Here is an 18,569-nt window from a genome sequence, read left to right on the forward strand (position 1 = left end):
GTCATTCGTTCAGCCTCTACCCTTTGAATGCCTGCCACGTGCTGGGTATTATTGCAGGGACTGGAGATTCGGTGGTGAAGAAAACCAACACAAACCCCAACCCTTACAGGGGTCTGTGGGCCGCACTGGTGATAAGGGCGGGCAGAGTGAGGATGGGTTAACATTACAGTAATGAAGCAGGGTGCTTGGTGCTTGATACGTGTAGGCATCCTTCTCCACGCTGGGCTGCCTTGATGTCAGCTGATCTAGGACATCACAACAGTCACAAAGAGGAAGTTCTGACTCACTGCAGGGTGGGGCCGCGGGGGTGCTATAGGCTTGGCCCTTACTCAAGGTTCATTTTCCCTAGGAGTCTTGCCAGTTTCACTTTCCAGTTTCAGTTTCTCTTTCCTCAAGCCAACTGCGGGAGAAAGCGAGGTAAAGGAACCAGGTGATGCTTCCATATATAGGTCTCCTTAGCATCTCTCTGGGGCAGAGGAGGAAGATTTCTGGAGAGCACAGTGGCCTGAGCTGCAGCCTTTCAGAACAGTTGAGAAGTGCCCCGTGATCATGAGGTAAAGATTCGCCTGCTCTGATCGTGTTGAAAATGTCCAATCAATCTCGTTGTGGAATGCAAATCCTATACAGCCATGCTCCTGAAACACGAGTTCCCGATTTGTTTTGCTTTAGTGTTGCCTGTAGCCTTGCTGCGCACCTGTCTGTAGTCGTGTGTTTGTCTTACCGAAGCTGGCTGGCTTATTTCTGTTATTTTCTGCCCCATGCAGTCAAGCTTTGTTAGGGCGTCTCTCCCAGGGAAGCTGACAGCTGAGGTCCGGAGGAGGGAGGGAGTGGGGGAAAGGCAGAGAGAGAGAGAGGCTTTATCAGGCAGGTGCTCATGTAAAGATGGATCTGGGGGAATTGCTCCTGTAGACTCTCTTTTGTTTTGAAAGGATTAACTGGGGGCTTTTAATAGGGTTCTTATTTAACGAACAATCTCTTTTGGGCAGATATTGTTAAAATGTACTCTGGGTAGCAACCCCAGCTCATGCGAAGCTAGATTTTACTTTTAATGTGCTCATTCATCTCAGATTTGTATTAGGGCTGGTAAAATGTATTCATTCACTCAATAGAAATATATTTTACCTCCAAATGCTACTGATTAGCTAGAGTCCTTCTCTCTGAAATATGAATTGGAGGCAGGGTGCTTGGAGAAAATAGCCCCCACCTCAAAAATGCTCTCACACCTCAGAAACATAAGATTTCCCGGGAAGGAAGAAGGGTAGGAAGGGAGATTTCTGTTTTCTCCAGTGTGAGGGTGGGGTGAACAGACTAGATGCCTATGCCTCAGGCCTGGGAGCTCCAGAATCTGGAGACACCCACCCCGGCACTTACTTCCTAGGGGATACATTGCCCTCCTTCTATAAGTTTCCTGCTCTCTCTTCTTGAAATGATATTTTTTCTGCTCCTCTACATGTGTGTCTGATAAGAAAGAGAAAGATTTGATCTATTTCCAGATGTCTGTTTGAGAGTAACTCAGAATATTTAGAAATATTTCTTATGGGGCGCCTGGGTGGCGCAGTCGGTTAAGCGTCCGACTTCAGCCAGGTCACGATCTCGCGGTCCGTGAGTTCGAGCCCCGTGTCGGGCTCTGGGCTGATGGCTCGGAGCCTGGAGCCTGTTTCCGATTCTGTGTCTCCCTCTCTCTCTGCCCCTCCCCCGTTCATGCTCTGTCTCTCTCTGTCCCAAAAATAAATAAACATTGAAAAAAAATTAAAAAAAAAAAAAGAAATATTTCTTAGAACTTCAGCGTGGTCTCTCTTAGAGTCTTCCCCTTAAGAACACAGACCTATCAGTATCTCTCCTAATTGTCTTTGGTCCCTTAGCTATGGGCACTGTCACCAGCACTGGCCCTGCACTCTAAGGTAGTGGTTCTTTAATTTGAGCATGCATGAGATCTAATTGGAGGGCTTGCTGAAGACCATTCCTGGGCTCAAGCCCCCACTTCAGATTCGGATTTGGTAATCCTAGGTTGAGGTCCAAGGATGTCCATTTCTAACTGCTCTAAGACACTGGTAACGGCATTGGCTCTGAGCCCAGTAAACAACCATCACCATGGCTTTCATCCAGACCAGAAGCAGGGGAAGAAAGTGTTGTGTGTATACAGTTGGTGCTTCTAGAGGTATCAGGAGCATAATTTTCACAAGTCTGAATCCAGGAAGCAAGTGTCTGGAACCAGCTTCTGATTCACTGGTAGAAATAAAAGCCCATAATCACACAGTGAAATTGGATGCTTTTGAATGGCTGCTCAAAGGGATTTTACCTAAGTGTGTATAGTAAGTGCCTCTCTCCTGCAAATGCACAATTGACCGTATGTTTTATATGTTGGCAATAATTTCAACTGTATTCACTCTGTTTCTTTTATAGAATGAGAAAGCTGCTAAAGAGCTTACGTGCTAAGGGAATCTTCCTGAAACCTTATTGAGAAGGAAAATAGATCAGGTCGGATGTGAACTTTTCAAGGGGAGGCTGCTGTCATTACAGTGACAGAAACCACACCAGGCACTCTCCTGGGCTCACACATATATACATGTGTGCGTGCGCGCGCGCGCGCGCACACACACACACACACACACACACACACACACACACACACACCAACCCCCATATTACATCAAGAGGCTCAGACATCCTGGCTTTTCACTAAGACCTATCCAGGGCTTTGAAAGGACAGAGGGTTCTTCCCCAAGCAGGAACTCCTACCCATTTTCCTTCATCTCTTCTGTTTATTCTACCTGGGGTAGTTGAGTCTCCATCTGATTCAAGTAACAGAAATGAACAGGGACTGATTTATTTTTTTATTTTTAATTTTTTTTTTCAACGTTTTTTTATTTATTTTTGGGACAGAGAGAGACAGAGCATGAACGGGGGAGGGGCAGAGAGAGAGGGAGACACAGAATCGGAAACAGGCTCCAGGCTCTGAGCCATCAGCCCAGAGCCTGACGCGGGGCTCGAACTCACGGACCGCGAGACCGCGAGATCGTGACCTGGCTGAAGTCGGACGCTTAACCGACTGCGCCACCCAGGCGCCCCGAACAAGGACTGATTTAAAGTTCCTGGAAGGGCTCACAGGACCCACACACATGACTAGAGCCAGCCACTGTTCTAGAGGGCCAGAACAGGACAAAGGAGAGCTTGGGAGCCCCGGAGTCTCTGTCCTGTGCACGTGTATCCAGTCACAGCCACTCCATTGTGTGCTGCAGATCGTGGACGCCATGACACCTCCAGTGTGCACGGTGCTCTCTTTGACTCCGGAAAACCAGCTCCCTTGCACTTCCATTTCCAGCTTCCACTTGAGTTTGGGTGCCCAGCCCTGATCTAGTCATCAAATTGGGGGGTGGGGGTGGGGGAGGGTATCAAAAGTGAAAGATAGGGGACAGGAAGAAAATGGAGGAATATAATCTTCCATTTGGACAACATTTCAACAGCGGTATTTGCCACATTATGTAACTTCCCAGATATCTACTGCTTGTCTATGTCAGAATTGATAACATTTAGAATATCAGCTCCTCATAAAAGGGTTAATTAACATACACCCTGAAGAAAAAAATTTTTTTAAGTGAGAAAGAGCAACATTTCAGGGACTCCAATACATAGGCAATGCAGAGAAACGATTTGGGGCAGTTGATGATTTTTAACCTTCTTATCGCTGAAGTTATCTAAGATGGGGTTTTGGGGTGGAGAGTTTTTATTTTATTTTATATTTTATTTTATTCCATTCTATTCCATTCCATTCCATTTGAAAGAACTAACACTGAAGCGAATGGAAAATTCTTCCAGAAGAGTTTCAAGAGTACCTTAAGGGAAAAGGAGCATTTCCCATAACAGAAGATGCTAGCTGTCTTCTTAGCCTCCTCCCAGAGCTGCACTTCTAACACCATGAGTGAAAGCAAACCACAGGAGAGGACAAATAAAATTTCCAAAGATAATTAAAGCCACAAATGCAAAATTTTTAATAGACCAACACAATGGGAGATGTTAAGAACAGAAATCTCCAGACTAAGAAATAGAGGTGGGGGTGGAGGGGAGAAAAAAATGATTATAATTTATTCCAAAATAAAAGTTTAAAACATTGCTAGCATATATAATAAAATTAAGGGGTAGAATAATACAAAAGCAGAAGAAGTAAGAATTTAGAATTATTGAAATACAATTTAAATGGTTAAAATGTAAAAGTGCAGAGAAAATGAGGACAGAGAATGCTGAATTAATAAAAAGACAAGACAGGGGCACCTGGGTGGCTCAGTTTGTCAAGCATCTGACTTCAGCTCAGGTCATGATCTCACAGTTTGTGAGTTTGAGCCCTGTGTCGGGCTCTGTGCTGACAGCTCAGAGCCTGGAGCCTGCTTCGGATTCTGTGTGTCTCCCTCTCTCTCTGCCCCTCCCCTGCTCATGCTCTGTCTCTCTCTTTCAAAAATAAACATTAAAAAAATTGTAATAATAGTAATAATAATAGTAATATAATAAAATAAAAAGACAAGACAAAGCCAATGGGATTAAAAAAAAAGTTTGGATAAACAAAGAAAATCAATTAAGGATATATGGAAAACTTAAATAATAAGATAGGCTATAGAAAGGAATAACGCTAAAAAGGACAGACGAAGAACTAAGGAACTAAAACTACAGGGGACAAAATGCAGCTGAACTTCAGAGGGATAATAAGATAAAAATCAAGCCGGCAAAACATTAAAAGAATAGTCCATTCTAAAGCTAACATCTTCAAAACACGGAAGTAAATGCTAGGTAAGATGAACAGAAACATAAAGTAATCAAATAGCCTTTCTTCAAAACCGCATCAGGTCCACCGTGGGCTGGAATCCCTTCCCCCAGGCTTGACCCAGCACTACCTGATGGAAACCACCTTGTTCAGGGAAACCCAGCCCCGGGCTCAGAGCATCCCTCCCCCAACTCCACCACTGCCCTCTCCCTAATTCCTCTGCCGCCCAGTCACCCAATCCCTGAGTCTCTGTGCATTTAATGCATAGGCCAAAATATAGAAAGAAACAAACAGGAAATATTGTTCTCTTTCGAACGGGGTGAACACCCTTGAGGAGGAGAGGAGTTGTGTCTGCCCTGCTCCTGGAGAATCCGTGCTGTGTCTCAAAGTGTCCATCTCTCTGTTTCGCCCTCCAGTGAGACCACCAGAAACACCTTGGAGAGTTGTCTGCGGCAACTTAAATGCCATTTCACGTGGAACTTGGTGGAGGGAGGAAAGTCCTTGGATGACTTTGAAGACGAGGTATGTAACACGACGGAGTTCCAGAACAACGAATTCAAGGCCACGGTGTTCAACATACTGGCCTACATAAAACACCGCAGAGGCCACGATGAGGCTGCCCTGGAGTGCCTACAGAGGGCTGAGGAGCTGATCCAGCAGGAGCACGCGGAGCAGGCAGACATCAGAAGGCTGGTCACCTGGGGAAACTACGCCTGGGTCTACTACCACCTGGGCAGACCCGCAGACGCTCAGATGTACGTGGACAAGGTGCGACGGGTATGCGAGAAGTTCCGCAGCCCCTACAGAATCGAGAGTGCTGAGATGGACTGTGAGGAGGGGTGGGCCCGGCTACAGTGTGGAGGAAAGCACAACGAGAGGGCCAAGGTGTGCTTCGAGAAGGCTCTGGAAAGGAATCCCCAGAACGCAGAGTTCAGCTCTGGCCTGGCCATCGCGAGCTACCGTCTGGACACCTGGCCGCTGCCTCAGGATCCCGTCGACCCTCTGAGGCGGGCCATTCAGCTGAATCCTGACAACCGGTATGCGAAAGTGCTCTTGGCTCTGAAACTTCAGGGGATGAAGGAAGAAGGTGAAGGAGAGAGGCTTGTGGAGGAAGCTTTGGAGGGGGCCCCGTGTGCAACTGACGTGCTTTGTGGAGCAGCAAAGCTGTTTAAAAGAAAAGGAGCCCTAGACAAAGCTATCGAACTGCTTCTAAAGGCTCTAGAAGGCATGCCCAACAATGCCTACCTGCATTACTACACTGGGTGCTGCTACAGGGCAAAAGTCCTCGATATCCTACAGGACGCAGGAAAGAATGGCATGTCCTGGAGAAGAGAAAAGTTACAGGAAGCCATTGCGCAAGCTGTGTATCATTTGAAGAGAGTGGAGGAGGCCGATGCAAACCACCCCTGTGTCTGCTCCTATCTGGCCTGCCTCTATGCACAAGCAGGTCAGTACGACGAAGCAGAGTGCTACTTCCAAAAGGAATTCTGCAAAGAGCTTTCTCCCGTAGCCAAACAAGTCCTCCACCTGCGCTATGGCAACTTCCAGCTCTACCAGCTGAAGAGCGAGGACAGAGCCATCCACCATTTCATACAGGGTGTGAAAATAAAGCAGGACTCAAAGGAGACAGAAAAGATGAAAAATAAGCTGCAAAAAATTGCCAGTGTCAGGCTTTCTAAAAACGGGGTGGATTCTGTCGCTTTGCACCTCTTGGAGTTTCTTCAGGAGCTGGGTACAGAGATGCGGCCAGCAGAGGAAAAGTCTGAGAGGCATTTGGATTCTGGAAGCTTCCTCCCTTCAGCATCTTCCCCTGAGGAATGAGGAATCAGGATATGGTGCCCATGGGATGGTGACGGGAAGGGAAGCAGAAACCCCTCCACCAAGTAGTTTGTGTTCAAGATACTTCTCAACTGGTATGGCGTAGGCCTGGACCGAGCCACTGGCCACCAGTCTGGACCAGGTTTACAGAGGAACCCACTGCGTAGAGTGTTTACACATGGATCACTCAGGCTTTTCTGAGACAGGGACTAGATTGGAGTAGGGGGGGTGGCCCTGGGACTTGGTAAGAGGGCTACTTCCGAATTGACCTCCTGGGAGCACTATGCATTGTGACATTCCCTTAATAATCCTCCCTGGGTGATGCTTTGGGTTTGTCTTTATGTTTATATAAAGCAGCCAGATTCCTCACATCTGTAACACTGTGGTCCATTTTTTGTAATGTTTTTCCACCCTTAGATCCTATACGGTTTGGCCCTGCATAGACACCAAAGTGCTGTTTCCATTCAAAGGCTGGGGCACCAAAGCCTACATAGGGCTGGGCGTGTCTTCTCCCCCACTTCTGCCTCCTCCCCCCAGACAGTCTTCCATCTAGACTGTCCTATACAACCTGAGTTCAACTGTCCCATTAACTGAATTGGGAATGTAGTTTGAAGAAAAGAGAGCAGAGAACAGGGTGAATTTAGAAGGAACACACCCAGGACAAGCCATGGGATCAGGCAATCACAGTACAAGGGTTTTGGGAGGCACGTGGGGAGGTTTTGCCTCCATTCCACCCTCCCTGTAACACAGCACGTGAAGAATAAAAAAGGGGATTGTGCTCAAATGCTAGAAACCAAAATAATACATTTCTCTAAAACATGTGGAAAAATAAATATCACACCAGTAGGGACAGGGATCGAGTAGGCAAAAGAGAGAAAGAGAGAATGCTGGTTTGTCACTGTAGACCGTAATCCTATGGAGAAAATTTTCATTTTCTTGGCCATTATTTGGAAAATGTCCTTGTAAGATGAAGACGTGCTTCGTTCAAAAGTGCCTGGATAAGCCCAGGTTCAAGGTGATGGGAAAGTAGCAGAACAGAAGGTTCCTTTGGAAGCCAAGGACCTAGAGAAAGGTCTTGTCAGATGACATCAATAATGGAGGGGTTTTCCCCCGACTAGACGTTTTTATATTAGGTGATATAAAACTGCTTTTCACCCTGAAAATCTTCAGGGAAACCACAAAATTCATGATTTGCTTGGGGTGACTGGGGTTTTCTAGGTAAATACTGAATGCCCCATGACATCAGGGTCCATGTGAACCAAAACAAAGTCGGTTGACCCAGCCTGAGACCATCAGTCACCCTCTGGGTTGGAAAAGATTTGCCTGCTCCAATTAATTTAAATTTAAATGGCAGTTACCAGGGGTTGGGGGTTGGGGGAATAGGAGAGATGTTTAAGGGTACAAACTTACAACTGATTAATAAGAAAGTACTGGAGATCTAATGTGTAGAATAGTGACTATAGATAACAATATCGTATTATAATCATCAAACTTGCTAAGAGGCTAGATCTTGATTACTCATACCACAGAAAAGAAATGATAAATATATGACATGATAGAGGTAGTAACTATTGCTACAATCATATTATGGTATATAAATGTGTCAAATCAACCTTAAAGCTGCAGTGTTATATGTCAAGTATATTTCAATAGATTTAAGTATATTTAACATTTTTACTAAGAAATGAAAACATTATATAAACCTCAAGGTTTTTTTAAATGAAAAATTACAACTTTGGGTGATGGGCATTGAGGAGGGCACTCGTTGGGATGAGCACTGGGTGTTGTAGGTAAGCAATGAATCACGGGAATCTAGAGCACGCTCTATACACTGTATGTTAGCCAATCTGACAATAAATTATATTTTAAAAAATTGCAACTATATAACAACACTTTTCATGTTTTCTTTGCATTAAACACAGTGTTGTGGGGGCACCTAGGTGGCTTAGTTAGGCATCCAACTCTTGATTTCAGCTCAGGTCATGATCTCACAGTCGTGGGATTGAGCCCCGTGTCGGGCTCCGAGCTGAGCACGCAGCCTGCTTGGGATTCTCTCTCTCTCTCCCTTTCTCTCTCTGTCCCTCCCCCGCTAATGCTCGCTCACGAGCTCTCTCTCTCTCTCAAAATAAATAAATAAATTTAAAAAACAATAGTGTTGTGTGCACTTGAGATCACTGGTATGCAGAGCATCGATTCTTGAATAAAGCAATAGACTTAATTAATAAATAGCTTAGAGGTGATGGAATATAAAGGGGGGGCGGTTTCTGGGTTTTTTTCGAAATTTGCTGCACCTTAAGACTTCCAGACCCAGCTACTGATTAACGGAATGTCATGCGGGTTACGAACTATATATAACCCAGATTGGTCTAACATTCTAACCACTGAATAGTACAGGCTTTTTTCCCCTCCACCTTAAGAATCCAGGACTTCAGCTTACACCCTGACCCCCACCACCATGCACCCTCATGCACACAAACACCCCAACCCCACACTCTGCCAGACGGTGGGCTCCCTCTCTTCTTTCCGTTATATCTTGTTAACACCACGTGCTGCCATCCGCATTCTCTCTCCTCTTCTGACCTCCGATACGGGAAGTGACTGTCGCCCATTCTCTTTTATGCCCCATCCTGGAGGCAATCTAAATGCCTGTTGGAGAGGTTTTCCTATTAATTAAAGAATAGAAAGAGACAAAAGGCCCCGAAGTCTCTTGTTTTCCAAGAGGCCTCTAGTGGAAAATACAACTCACACCAGCTGCAACGGTAAACTCATTCCACTGGACTGAATTGAACAAGCATACATCTCAGGGAAAGGTTTAGCTTCCTTATTATTGGATCTGGTGCTTGGGGAGGAAGGGCAGGGGTGCTCTGAGCGGAAGGTAAGATGGGCAGGTAGGCCAACCTTGAGAGAGAACCACTGGCATCTGTGGAGTGCCAAAGAAGGTATACGGGGTGCACACCATCTTGTCCAGGCAAGTGACGCCAGCAAAACCAGTGCTTGGATCCTTTCAGGATCCTGAAAGGACACAGGTGGAAAGAACAGGGAAGAGATATAACGAGTTATACTCAATTTTTATTTGAGGACTTAACGCTGACAGAAATGATTAGAAAACAATAGACAAAATTATGTTGGGCGCTCATGTTTCCTGAAATCTCGCTATCCAGGGACAACAAATGGAGCCATGTTATTTGGAATGAGTCAAAACTCCCTGACTCTTAACCACATTTCTCAGTGCAGGGCATGTGACTCCCCTCGGATACCCACCCAGCTAATTCGAGGAGGCATCTCACGGGTGTCGAGGAACAAGCCTGACAGAATTTTCTAATCACATCTGTTATTCATATTGTTCCCACCTACATGCACTAACGTCCTCTGCTCATAAAACTGCCTCGATATATCGCCTCTGGTTGCCACCTTGAGAGCTTCCTGATACCCTGCCAAAGATGTTCTCACCTGTGTTAGTGCCCGTGAAGGAGTAAGGAGAATTCCTCTCATCCGTCTGGGTGTTAAGCAATACTGAGTATTTGCCAGCATTTGAGTCTTCAGTGGAAGGTTCGTGAGCTTCTGCTCACAGCCGCTTTTTCCATAGAGCTGAGAGACAGCCCCCAGGGGCAGCAGACCTTGAGTCATGCTCCATTTTTATCTTCCTTCCTACCTCATGTCAACAGATTTTCACAACCTGCATCCAGTGCAATTAGAAACATTGGAAGGGTCCAAATACTGAAGATAAACTCAGGTAAGGGTGTAAGGTCCCTACTGTGTGCACAATCGACCTTGGACGCCAACCTGGGAAATGTGGATTCCACCCAGAGACGATATGCTCCTCTCTCCCCCCTTCCTCTACCATTTCCCTCATCACTTAGTTTTAGGAAGGGAGTAATTAGGATTGACAAGTAAGTATGATTTACAGTGTAATTGTTCATTGCTGGTGACCTGTAGCTTCTTGGGAGGCTGTGACACACTAAGGGTGTCTGGGTGGCTCAGTCGGTTAAGCAGCTGACTCTGGATCTCAGCTCAGGTCTCGATCTCAGGGTCTTGAGTTCAAGCCCTGTGTTGGGCTCCACACTGGGTGTGGAGCTTACGTGAAAAAAGAAAAAAAGAAAAGAAAAGAGAAAAAGAAAGAAAAAAGGGAAACTAACTAAAATCCTTAGTATAAAACAGTACAGCGACTCGGACAAACAGTTCCACAGTTCCTCAAATGGTTAAACATAGACTTAGCATACAGCCCAGTGATTCCATTCCTATATACCCAAGAGAAATGAAAACACATTCACATAAACTTGGACGTGAATGTTCATGGCAGCATTATGCATAATAGCCAAAAAGTAGATTCATCAAGTGATAAATTGGCATATTAAATATGGTATATCCCTACAGTGGATTATTACTCGGCAATAAAAAGTGTGGTACTTATTACAATTATTGCAAATAAATGTAGTACTGATACATGCTCCAACATAGATGAACCATGAAAATATTATGGTAAGTGAAAGAAGCCAATCACCAAAGGTGTATTAATATGAAATGTTCACAGAAGGAAAATCTATAGAGCTAGAACGTGGATAGTGGCTGCCTAGGGCTGGGGTGAATGGCAGAATCACAGGTGACAGCAAAGGGGCATGGACTTTTCTTTTGCAGGGAATGAGAATCTTCTAAAATTTACTGTGGGGATGGTTGCACAGCTCTGTGAAATGGTGAAAGCTTTTGAACTGTACCCTCTAAGTGGGTCAGTTGTACAGTATATGGATTATGTTTCAATATAACTGTTAAAAATTTCATAATAGCCAAAAAGTAGATTCCTTAACTGATGAATTGACTCTTGTTCCAAATGAATAGAAAGAAAGCAAGCTTTTCTTTCATTGTGTTCTATTTTTAGCCACTAGGTTTGTTTTCATTGTATTGTACCCTTCGTATGACTAGCACTTTAAATACTGTTGCTGCCTCACTGCTTTTGTACTCCACAGATATGTTGGGAGAAATCCTCCAGCCTATTGTCTGAGTAGAGTATGAAAATCTAGTCTTTATCATTTTAATATTTCTTTCTTTATTTGTTTATTTATTTAGAAAGAGAGCATGAGTGGGGGGCCAGAGCAGAGGGAGAGATTGGATCCCAAGCAGGCTGCATGCTGATGGTGCAGAGCCTGATGCAGGACTTGATCCCACCAACTGTGAGATCCTGACCTGAGCCGAAATCAAGAGTCAGATGCTCAACAGACTGAGCCACCCAGGTGTCTTTATTTATTTATTTATTTATTTATTTATTTATTTTTTTTTTTGGAAAGTATTTTACATTGTTTTTAAGTTTATTTTATTTTGAGACAGAGAGAGACAGAGCGCGAGCGGGTGAGGGGCAGAGAGAGGGGGAGAGAGAGAAACCCAAGCAGCCTCCATGCTGTCAGTGCAGAGCCTGAGGTGGGGCTCAAACTCATGAACCGTGAGATCATGACCTGAGCCAAAATCAAGAGTCAGACGCTTAACCGAGTGAGCCACCCAGGTGCCCCAGAGACCATTTTACTTTAAAACACCTGTGCCAAACAACCATTCATGGGCAAACTGGCACAAAAGAAGGGTCCAAATGGAGAAGGCAATTTGACTTGGTGTAGAAATCTAGGTCTACATGGGTACAGATTTAAGAGGACTGTGATTTTCTTAATATGCAGGATGTTATTCAACCATATGCGATGGGTACAAATACTGTACTGCTTCATAAGTACTTCTTGAGCCGGGAATTAGAATAAGAAAGAGAAGAAGAAGGTAGGCAGCCGGCACCACTGTACTTGGAAAATAACTCTTTCTTAGATAAGAGTCTATTGTATTCAAGCTGACAGGAAGGCTTTGCCCAGAAAAGGAAAAGTTGCCTTTTCCCTAATCTAACCACTTCATTGCTCAGCCCCTCCCAGCCCCTCCACACCCATGTGCGGCTCTCAAGTCAGCACCCTCACAACACGGAAACTTGCACCGTACAACCTCCCTTCTCTTTCAGCAAAGAAGGTAAGACACAGAGACCCGTTGCTCCTGGGCTGGATGCTTAGGGTGTACAACCCTAAGCCAGGGTTAAGATCTGCCAGGGTTAAGCACCACATTCTGAGCAACAGAGATGCTATGTGTTCTCTTAAAAATTTACATTTTTGGGGGCGCCTGGGTGGCTCAGTCGGTTAAGCGTCCGACTTCAGCTCAGGCCATGATCTTGCGGTCCGTGAGTTCAGGCCCCACGTTGGGCTCTGTGCTGACAGCTCAGAGCCTGGAGCCTGTTTCAGATTCTGTGTCTCCCTCTCTCTGACCCTCCCCCGTTCATGCTCTGTCTCTCTGTCTCAAAAATAAATAAATGTTAAAAAAAAAAAATTTAAAAAAAATTTACATTTTTGTTTGTCTATGACATGTGAGGCCCTCTAAGGCACAGGGCTGAAGCCAAGGGCCCCTTCTACCTGGGTGTAAGGGTATGACACCTCTTATCGTATCACAAGTATTTGTACCATTTATAAAGGTATGCCACTTTATTACTACCAGGATAACAGATTGTTAAGGAAGACAACCAATCAGAATTACAGACTTTTCCAAGTTGCAGGTTACTTTCCCTAGATACAACAATAATCTCTGGGCTCGAGATATCTCCTGATATGCCTGCTGTTGGAAAAACCGTATGCCAGCTTTGTTACGCAAGCATCTCTTCTTTCTGTAGTTGCAGAATGGAGGGAGCCTTTCTCCTATCCAACTGACCATTCTTTCATCAAATCAGCCATAAGAACTATGGTCCCTAGGTTTTTATGTATATACACATCATGACCAAGAAATTTTAGAAAAACTTTTTTAAAATCTCTCAGGATAATATCACTCCTTCAAGACTTGAAGCATAAATACACGAACTTATCAGACAGCCATGACACATTATTACATGGGTCACTATTCCCATTTTACAGCTGAGAAAACTAAAGGATTGCCTGAGATCTCAGAGAGCTAAACTGCACTCCCAGGCGTGGCTTCCTGTATTTCGCGTGGGGCAAGAAGGAAATTCAGACTCAGTGATTTGACTAATGGATAATCAATCCCACAGCTAGTAAACTGAACACACAAAATTAACCCAGGTCTCCAGTTGCAAATTGTCTCCCAGGAGTAAATTTACTGGAAGAAACTACTTTTCACAGAATATTTCTGGATAGTCTTTAGCATCATGTGGTCCCAGAAATCCCTACATCAGAATCTCCTGCACACTGCTACTAAAAATGCAGTTTCTGGGAATTCTGGTCCAAGATGGCAACGTAGGAAAACCCCGAACTGGCTTCTTCTACCAGGGCACACCAAATCACACCCATCAATAGAACAATTTTCCCCGGAAGTACTGAGGGCTGACTGAACAGCTACTGAACAACCAAAGATAGAGAAAATGGCCAGAGAGACGGAGACATCATTAGGAAGGGAACCCTGACCACCAACGCTGCCAATGGCAGTGGGGAGGGAATGTACCGAAGGACTGAGAACAGATCCCCCTGTCCTGGGGCTTAGTCTCTTAACATATAAGAGACAACACAAGAAGACTGCCAAGTAGGGGAGGAGCTGCAGGAACACTCTCCAGGTAAGAGGGACTGGATAACGACACGGTCTATGTTCCCATCCACCTTAAAAGCCCAGATCAGAGTATGGACACCATAACAGGCAGGTCCAGTGGTCACAGGGAGTTTGCAACCTCAGCAAGCACAGGATCCACAAGCCCACACCAGCCCTGGTCTCACTGGGGCAGAAAATAAGCCAGAGGTGAGAAAGGCCAAGTTGGTTAAGCGTCCGACTCTTGATCTTGGTTCAGGTCACGATCGCATGGTTCGTGGGTTTGAGCCCCACATCAGGTTCTGTGCTGATAGCACAGAGCCTGCCTGGGGTTCTCTCTCTCCCTCTCCCTCTCCCTCTGCCCCTACTCCGCTCGTGCTCTCTCTCTCTCTCTCTTAAAAACAAACAAACAATAGATAAAAAGGCTGAGCAGCTGTGGGGATGCTCCCTCCCCTCCACCTTACAAGCCCAGAGTGGAACAGAGTCTGGAAAGCATAAGTGGTGTGTCCAGTCATCACAGAGAGCTTGTGACCTCAGCAACCCCAGTGTCCACAAGCCCACATCAACCTCTGTGGTGCTGGGAGACAGAAAATAAACCATGCTGTATTTTTTTAAATTTTGTTTTGGTTTTAATTAATTTTTATTTTCTTATTTTTTATTTTTTTTAAATTTGTCCCATTTTGTTTTAATTTTGTTCTTTCTGGTTTTGTTTTTTCCTTCTCATTCATTTTTTTCTTTTCTGCTTTTTTCTCTATTTTGTTTTCCTTTCTTTTATTTTATCTTTCCATTATCATCATCATCATCATCATCATCATCATCAATCATCATTATTACTATCATTACTTTCTTCTTTCTGTAAAAAGCCACTGTTTAAAAGAATAACTAGCATTTACAGCCACAGCGCCAGCCAGCCAGCAGTCACCACATACACAATCTACACAGGGAATACCTTTCACAAGACAAATTTAGGAGAAGTAGCCATTCAACCTAATCCACAGAAATAAACACAGAAAGCCAACCAAAAGGGGGAGCCTGAGGAATATGCTGCAAAAGAAAAAACAAAAGGAGAACAAGAAAAAATATCAGAAAAATAATTAGATGAAACAGAGATAAGAAATATGCCCGATAAAGAATTTAAAGTAATGATCATAAAGATGCCCACTGGGCTGGAGAAAAGAGTGGCAAAACTCAGTAAGACCTTCAGTAAAGAGATGGAAGATATTAAAAAGAACCAGTCAGAGCTGACGAATACAAGAACTGAAATAAAACACACATGAAAACACTAGAGGGAATCAGCAGTAGATTAGAGGAGGCAGGAGAGTGTATCAGCCATCTGGAAGACAGGGTAATGGAGAACACAGGGGCTGAACAGCAAAAAGAAAAAAGAATTTTAAAAACAAGGAATCAATTAAGAGATCTCTTGGACAACATCAAGTAAACAAACATTCACAGTATAGGGTTCCCAGAAGAAAAGAGAGAGAAAAGTGTAGAAAATTTACTTGAAGAAATAATAACTGAAAACTTCCCTAACCTAAAGATGGAAATAGACATCCAAATCCAGGAATCACAGAGAGTTCCAAGCAAGAGAAACCCAAGAAGGTCCACATCACCATATGTAATAATTAACACATCAAAGATTGAAGATAAAGAGAGACTCCTAAAAGCAGCTAGAGAGAAAAAGGTACCTACAAGGGATAAACTATAAGGCTATTAACTGATTTTTCAGTAGAAATTTTGTAGGCCAGAAGGGAGTGGCATTATATATTCAAAGTACTGAAAGAAAAAAACCCCTACAACCAAGAATACTCGGGGCGCCTGGGTGGCGCAGTCGGTTAAGCGTCCGACTTCAGCCAGGTCACAATCTCGCGGTCCGTGAGTTCGAGCCCCGCGTCAGGCTCTGGGCTGATGGCTCAGAGCCTGGAGCCTGTTTCCGATTCTGTGTCTCCCTCTCTCTCTGCCCCTCCCCCGTTCATGCTCTGTCTCTCTCTGTCCCAAAAATAAATAAACGTTGGAAAAAAAAATTTTTTTTAAAGAATACTCAAGGTTATCATTCAGATTTGAAAGTGAGATAAAGAGTTTCCCAGACAAACAAAAGATAAAGGAGTGTATCACCACTAAACCATCCTAAGAGGCAATGTTAAAGGGACTTCTTTAAGTGGAAAAGAAATGGGGGCACCTGGGCGGCTCTCAGTTGGTTAAGTGTCTGACTCTTGGTTTCAGCTCAAGTCATGATCTCCTGGTTCATGAGTTCAAGCCCTACAGTGGGATCTGTGCTGACAGTGCATAACCACCTTAGGATTCTCTCTCTGCCTCTTCCTCATCTCTCTCTCTCTCAAAATAAATAAATAAGCTTTTTTTTTTTAAGTGGAAAAGAAATGGTCATAATTAGACATTAGAAAATTCTGATTAAAAGAGGTAAAACATGACAACATATACATAAAATGTGGAAAAGGGAATAAAAGAGGAAGAGAAGGTAAAATAGAAAAAGAAAGTTTTTTTTTCAGAATGTGTTTGAATTTAAATGACCATCAAATTAATATAAAATGTTATTTACTTAGGATGTTATACATGAACTTCATGGTAACCAGAACCCCAAAACCTGTGACAGATATGGAAAAAATAAAGATAAACATAGCACAATAGAAACTCATCATCCACAAAAAAAGAGATCAAGATAAGAAGAAAGGTAAAAAGCAAATCTACAAAAACACCCAGAATACAAATTTTAATATGGCAATAAGTAAAGACCTGTCAATAATTTTTTTAAATGGAAATGGCTGAGGGGCACCTCTCTGGCTTAGTCAGTGTGACTAAGCATGTGATTCTTGATCTCAGGGCTGTGAGTTCAAGCCCCATGTTGGGTATAGAAATTACTTGAGTGTAAATGGCCTAAATGCTCCAATCATAAGACATGGGATGGGAGAATGGATAAAAAAAAATAAAAAACAAAAACAAAAAAAAAAAACAAAACAAAAAACAAGACCCATCTATGCTGCCTATAAGAGACTCACCTCAGACCTAAAAACACATACAGACTGGGGCGCCTGGGTGGCGCAGTCGGTTAAGCGTCCGACTTCAGCCAGGTCACGATCTCGCGGTCCGGGAGTTCGAGCCCCGCGTCGGGCTCTGGGCTGATGGCTCAGAGCCTGGAGCCTGTTTCCGATTCTGTGTCTCCCTCTCTCTCTGCCCCTCCCCTGTTCATGCTCTGTCTCTCTCTCTGTCCCAAAAATAAATAAACGTTGAAAAAAAAAAAATTAAAAAAAAAAAAAAAACACATACAGACTGAAAGGGAAGGGATGGGAAAACATTCACCTTGCAAATGGAAGAAAAAAAAAAGCTGAGGTAGCAATACTTCTATCAGACAAAACAGACTTTAAAACAAAGACCATAACAAGACAAAGAAGGGTATTACATAATGATAAAGGGATCAATCCAACAAGAGGATACAATAACTGTAAATATCTACACACCCAACACTGGAACACCTAAATACATTAAGCAAATATTAATGGACATGAAGAGAGAAATTGATGGTAATAAAGTAACAGTAGGGGACTTTAGTAACCCATTTACATCAAAGGATAGAACATCCAGACAGAAAACCAATAAGGAAACAATGTCTTTGAATGACACATTGGACCAGATGGACATAACACATATATAGAAGGTATTCCAACCAGAAACAACAGAATATACATTCTTTTCAAGTGTACTTGGAACATTCTCCAGAATAGATTACATATAAGGCCATAAAACCAGCTTTAATCAGTTTAAGAAGACTGAAATCATACCATGAATCTTTTCCAACCACAACGGTATGAGACTAGAAATTAATCACAAGAAAAATACAGGAAAAAACACAAACATGTGGAAACTAAATAATATGACACTAGACAATGAATGGGTGAGCAAAGAAATTTTAAAAAGAGATAAAAAAAAATACATGGAGACAAATGAAAGTGAAAACACAATGGTCCAAAATCTTTGGGCCAAAATGAAAGCAGTTCTAAGAGAGAAGTATATAGAAATACAGGCCTACCTCAAAATATAAGAAAAAAAACAAACAAACAATCTAACCTTAGACCCAAAGGAACTGGAAAAGGTGAGTAGAAGAAAGGGAATAATAGAGATCAGAGAAGAAATAAATGACACAAAAGCTAAAACAATAATAGAGAAAATCAATGAAACTGAATAGTTGGTTCTTCGAAAAGATAAACAAAATTGACAAACCCTTAGCCAGACTCATCAAGAAAAAAAGAGAAAGGACCCAAATAAATAAAAACAGAAATGAGAGAGGAGAAGTAACAACTAACACCGCAGAAATACCAAGGATTGTAATAGAAGAGTACAAAAAATTATATGCCAACAAACTGGACAACCTAGAAAAAATGGATAAGTTGAATTGGTAATCAGAAAACTACAAAAAGATAAAAGTCCAGGACCAGATGGATTCACAGGGGAA

At 43.4% G+C, this 18,569-nt stretch overlaps 1 protein-coding gene across 1 annotated transcript; it reads left to right on the forward strand.

Moving 5' to 3' along the window:
* The first annotated feature begins 351 nt into the window (after nucleotides 1-351).
* IFIT2 (interferon induced protein with tetratricopeptide repeats 2) lies at nucleotides 352-6,949 on the forward strand. Its single transcript, XM_045437221.1, has 2 exons — nucleotides 352-554; nucleotides 5,170-6,949. Exons 1-2 carry the CDS (start codon nucleotides 550-552, stop codon nucleotides 6,572-6,574), a joined length of 1,410 nt encoding a protein of 469 aa, XP_045293177.1. The 5' UTR covers nucleotides 352-549; the 3' UTR covers nucleotides 6,575-6,949.
* The last annotated feature ends 11,620 nt before the right edge of the window (nucleotides 6,950-18,569 follow it).

Source organism: Leopardus geoffroyi, chromosome D2, assembly GCF_018350155.1.
Source record: "Leopardus geoffroyi isolate Oge1 chromosome D2, O.geoffroyi_Oge1_pat1.0, whole genome shotgun sequence".
NCBI classification, from domain to species: Eukaryota; Metazoa; Chordata; class Mammalia; order Carnivora; family Felidae; genus Leopardus; species Leopardus geoffroyi.